At 48.1% G+C, this 5,579-nt stretch overlaps 1 protein-coding gene across 1 annotated transcript; it reads right to left on the bottom strand.

Moving 5' to 3' along the window:
- Positions 1 to 3,519: 3,519 nt before the first annotated feature.
- On the bottom strand, positions 3,520 to 4,902 carry LOC138784213 (paraneoplastic antigen Ma1 homolog). The gene has a single exon (XM_069959719.1). The coding sequence runs from the start codon at positions 4,900 to 4,902 to the stop codon at positions 3,520 to 3,522; it is 1,383 nt and encodes a 460-aa protein (XP_069815820.1).
- Positions 4,903 to 5,579: the final 677 nt, after the last annotated feature.

Raw genomic sequence — 5,579 nt, 5'->3', positions numbered from 1 at the left:
CCTGAAGGCTTTCATTCGATCTGCTCAGGTTATTGAACTCTTGGCTCCTCCGAGAATCATTGAGACACTTTCTGCAGGAAGCAGGGAGTGTGTGGACGGGACGCCGCTAGACCCAACACCTGATCCTTTTCTGGCAATTATTACAATTGCTGCATCTTAAATTTATTATACATTAATTTTCTTGCTAAGCTGTATGCCGGATTTGCCGGGATAGTGTTGCTCTAGATTGCTTTCCACTTTATTAATAGTCACATTTTACTGTGAAGATCTGAAATTATGGGATCTATGGTTTATTACTAAGGTTATAAGAACGTTCCAGGAGAAGCTCCACCATGCAGTGAACTTGTGGTCTGACCTAGGCACCAATATAATTCTGATCCATTGGGATCATATGTTCATTCAATATCCTAGGCAATATAGAGTGTTGATATAACATATGGGAAGCATAGCCTCTGGGCACCTTCTACTATTCACGTGTAACACCCCTTTGGGCCGACCTCTATAGGCAGGGTGTGTGGTAATGTAGCTCTCACCTCACTATAGCGCAGTGCCTCCACCCAAATCTTGATTGCAGCTCTTCGGGTATGCAGTAAATTGTTAATGTTATTGTCAGGGATTGATTTGGGAAAACCCCTGCCCAGCTTCAGTACACACTCACTCCAGAGAAGGAGTAACAGGATAACAGATTTATTAGGGGAAAGGGAGACCACAGGGAGATAACTGTCTGGGTAAGGTAATAAACAGGTAGGGAACAGATGACAAATCAGCATAAGGGAAAACCCTAGTAGGGAAACAGTAGTAATAAAACAATATACAGTAGTGTATCCCAACTACTAACACCCCACACAGTCTCTGGTGAAAGACCAAAAGCACACTCCTATCTGCCCCTATCACTCACTGATACAGTCTGCTGGCCAGCTATAAGATTAGTCTTTTGTTGGGGCCCAGTTACTCAGGAACTTGTTGCACGTGGATGTGGTGGTGCACTTACTGTCTTGACTATAACTCCAGCAGGGGTGATGATTGCAGGAGTCTGTGCTGGCTGTGGGGTCACAGGCAGAATCCTCCTGTCAGCAGAACCTGGATGCTCTGTGCAGATGATACAGCTGCTGATCTCTCTGTCTCTATTCTCACTGCAGGATGTAGTCTCTTGGTTGCAGCAGCCCCTTTCTCTTGTCTGCCTGTAAGTAGAATTTACTCTTTGCAGGGGGTATGCCACAGTCTCTTTAGACCATGCTGCTCCTTCCAAGATGGCTCCAGGCTCTCCCTCTTCTCCAGCCTTCCCCCACCAGTCCCTGCTCAGCCCAGCCCCTTTCCCCCCTGCTTCATCTCCCATAGGCTGAGGGAACAGACAGGCTCTAGTGTCCATGGGATATGTAGTCCAATTCCCCTTAGAACCAGTGTCTGAAGCTGTGAATCCCTGTCCATAGCTCCCAGTACAATCTTCCTCTGTAGCAGGGGTTACACTCTCCCCCTGGTGAGCTGCAATTAGTGTCTGAGCATGAATTGGAGACTCACCATCTGACATACCACCATGCATGAATACATCTTGACCAACACTACAACGGGTCATACCCATGCCACTCCCAGACCAGATTGGTTCAGGAGGGAAATACGGCCACATGTTAATAAAGTTTGGTTGTACAACTCTAGGGACCTCAGTAGCATGGCCCATCCTATCATAGGTTAGCATCATAGGGGGCCTATGGTCCCGTCTGGGACGAGTGTGTGCAGGGTAGTTGCGCTCACTGGGAGTCAGCCCTCGACTGACGTAGTACACTGGTCTCAGAGAACCATTATAATCTTGGTACAGGACAGCTCCAAGCCCATCAAAGGAAGCATCCACATGCAGCACATATGGCTTGGTGGGGTCTGCGTAAGCCAACACCGGGGCCTGTGTTAAACAGGACTTTAGCTTCTCAAAGGCCTCATCACAAGCAGGCGTCCATCTTTCTCCAAATGGCTCATTAACCTTGAAGTAGGTCGGCTTAGCGTTCCTCTTGGAATGCGTGGCTCCCCTTGGGGGAGGATACCCCTGGGTGAGGTCAGTCAGTGGCTTTGCAATTCTTGAGTACTGTGGTACAAATCTTCTGTAGTACCCACAAAATCCTAGGAAAGACTTGAGCTCCCCTAATTTGGTAGGCTTAGGCCATTGGACTACAGCTTCCACCTTTGCAGGGTCAGTAGAGATTCCTTCCCGGCTGACAATGTGTCCCACATATTTCACAGCCTTCTGACAGATTCTACATTTGTCAATAGATAACTTGAGCCCCGCTTCCTTTAATCGATCCAACACCTTGAACAGCCTCTGGTTGTGTTCTTCTAAGGTTTGTCCGAACACGATCAAGTCATCCAAGTAGACCAGTACTTCTCGGAAGTTTATGTCTCCCATCACCTTATCCATGCACCTCTGGAATGTAGCAGGGGCACCCTTAACTCCTTGAGGCATCCTTTGGTGCTGGTAGAACCCAAGGGGGCAAATGAAAGCAGTCTTCTCTTGATCCTCTTTACTCATAGGTATCTGGTAGTAACCACTCCGAAGGTCCAACACAGTAAACCACTGACTGCCCTGTAAGCAATCCAAGGCTTCATCAATCCTAGGCACGGTATACTGGTCAGGCACGGTGCGTTTGTTCAGAGTCCGGTAATCTACACACAGCCGGATTTCTCCATTCTTCTTCCTAGCAACCACTATGGGAGAAGCATATGGGCTGTTTGATTCAATGATAACTCCACTGTCTAACAGGCTTCTTAGGTGTCGTCTGACATCTTCTATGTCTGCGGGGGCTAGTCTTCTGGACCTCTCTCGGAAAGGCTTCTCATCATTCAGTCGGATACAATGCTCTACTCCTTGTGCCAAGCCCAAATCCCAGTCTCCTAATGAGAAAGCAGCACCACGTTCCATCATTCCCTTTATGATTGACTCCTTTTCGTTTTCTGTCAGATCACTATCCTCAAAACAAGGATCAAAATGTTCGGGGAGGAGCTCATCTCTCTTTGCTTCTTCCTTTTTCACATAAGCAGCTAGACAGGCTGGGTGAATGGTAAGAGTCTGTAAATAGTTGTCTCCCCCAACTTCTCGGCACCACTGGGCTAGGGTACAAAAGATGTTTGCATTTGTTCCCACTATTACTGGTACCGATTTCAATTCAGCTTCGGCCTCCGGGCAGACTAAGGCTATAATGGGTATCTCTTTGTCCACCCCTGCGACTTCCCTTGGGAACCTTAGCACTACAGACACATATCCTCGGTAAGGATAGCTTTGTTCACTCAGTCCCCAAACCACAAGTCCAGATAAGGGCTGTATGGGTACATTTGATAAGTGTTTCTTGTACCAGTTTTCAAAGATGATGGAGACTTGAGATCCACTATCCAACAATACATTGCAAGGTTGGTCATTGATGTATGCTGGCACATGGGGGGCTGGTCCCACCATTCCTTCAGGAAGTGGTTCCAACAGAGTACCAGTAGAGGGGACTGTGGAGTGAGCCTTCAGTGTTAGGGGGCCAGTATGGGACTCTACTGACCCCCTTTCCCATTTCCCGACATTTTACCCTGTGAACGGGGAGGTGGTACAGGCTCCTTGAACTCCCACTTCTTTGGGCATTGGCGAGCAATGTGGCTGTGATCCCCACATATGAAGCATCCCTCAGTCTTCGGGTCTCTGCTTCTCTGAGGATGATCACCTATCTTCTTTGTGAGCGACTGGGGTCTTTCAGTTGCCGCCTCAGCAATCTGTCGCAACCACTCTACTTGTTCAGTCTGGACACTTAGGAGTTGTGAAATCTGCTCTCCTTGCTTCTCAATTACGTTCAGAAGCTCCTCCTCTCGGCCTGGTGACTTAGATTCTAGAGCAACGGCAGCTACTCTTGTGGGTTTCAGCTCTCTGGCGGCCAAAATAGCTTCTTCATGTCGCACTTCCTTAAGTAATTTTGGAAAGGAATGAGGTATCTTCTCTTTATCACAGCACCTCAGTCGTTGAGCAATAGGGTCATGGGTCAGAGCTCCGCGTAATACTTGATCAAGGCGGCACTTGTCAACTTCTGCAGAGCTAATCCCTCCTTTGGATACTACTCGGTGAATCAGCTTATCCAGCCTGTAAAGATAGTCCGACATCTTCTCCCCTGGATCTTGGTAAGTAGTACGGAGTTTGTATAGCAGGTCTACACCATCCTCTGGGGACCCAAAAGCATCCTCAAGTGCCGCCATATAGTCTTGGGAAGTTGCATGTGGCTTGCTTCGCCAGGCAGCCTGGACCACTTCCATAGCAGGGCCCTTCAGACTCTCCACTATTCTCTGTTTCTTTGCAGCATCGGTACATTGCCACTCTTCTAGATACTGCAAGGTGGCATCTCTCCATATGTCATATCCTTCTTCTCCTGCTGGGGTAGGGAGAACCCCAGAAAAGGTCCTTAAACGACGGTAGCTCCCCTCTGGCTGCATTTTTGCAAACTGGCTGACTAGCTTCTCCATTGTTGCCACAAGAATATCAGCAGTAGCAGAGGTCTCTTCTGACGTGGCACGAGAGGGGGTAGGGGGTAACCGTCTATGAGGCCTTCTATCAGGACTATTTGAACCTTGAGGTTGCGTTTTCACAGGCCGCAGAGGCCATATGATTATCCACTTCTGTCCACGTTCAGCGGACACAGGTATTGCAGATGGGAAGAATTCTTTCTGCAACACCTGCTCTGTGGCTATTAGCGCAGCTGACCATGGCTTCTCAAAATCATTTCTTCGGTCAACCACTTTGGGGTGAATAACCCCATGAAGCCAGTTCACATTCTGCAGTATGTCATTGTCTGAACACTCCAGGAGTTCACCATACACTGCAAAACTATATTCTTCAGCAGTGCTAGTCTCTTCACACCACTTAAACACACCTTCTTCTGTGAATGTTCCCATGGCGACTGTTTCTATCGATCTCAGCAGTGCCTCCAATGTAACACCCCTTTGGGCCGACCTCTGTAGGCAGGGTGTGTGGTAATGTAGCTCTCACCTCACTATAGCGCAGTGCCTCCACCCAAATCTTGATTGCAGCTCTTCGGGTATGCAGTAAATTGTTAATGTTATTGCCAGGGATTGATTTGGGAAAACCCCTGCCCAGCTTCAGTACACACTCACTCCAGAGAAGGAGTAACAGGATAACAGATTTATTAGGGGAAAGGGAGACCACAGGGAGATAACTGTCTGGGTAAGGTAATAAACAGGTAGGGAACAGATGACAAATCAGCATAAGGGAAAACCCTAGTAGGGAAACAGTAGTAATAAAACAATATACAGTAGTGTATCCCAACTACTAACACCCCACACAGTCTCTGGTGAAAGACCAAAAGCACACTCCTATCTGCCCCTATCACTCACTGATACAGTCTGCTGGCCAGCTATAAGATTAGTCTTTTGTTGGGGCCCAGTTACTCAGGAACTTGTTGCACGTGGATGTGGTGGTGCACTTACTGTCTTGCCTATAACTCCAGCAGGGGTGATGATTGCAGGAGTCTGTGCTGGCTGTGGGGTCACAGGCAGAATCCTCCTGTCAGCAGAACCTGGATGCTCTGTGCAGATGATACAGCTGCTGATCT

This window comes from Dendropsophus ebraccatus, chromosome 2 (genome assembly GCF_027789765.1).
Source record: "Dendropsophus ebraccatus isolate aDenEbr1 chromosome 2, aDenEbr1.pat, whole genome shotgun sequence".
NCBI classification, from domain to species: domain Eukaryota; kingdom Metazoa; phylum Chordata; class Amphibia; order Anura; family Hylidae; genus Dendropsophus; species Dendropsophus ebraccatus.
This window is presented reverse-complemented; position numbering and strand designations above follow the sequence as displayed.

Coding starts and splice junctions, on each gene's coding strand:
- LOC138784213 (XM_069959719.1), bottom strand. CDS start 4,902: ATGGGAACATTCACAGAAGAAGGTGTGTTTAAGTGGTGTGAAGAGACT.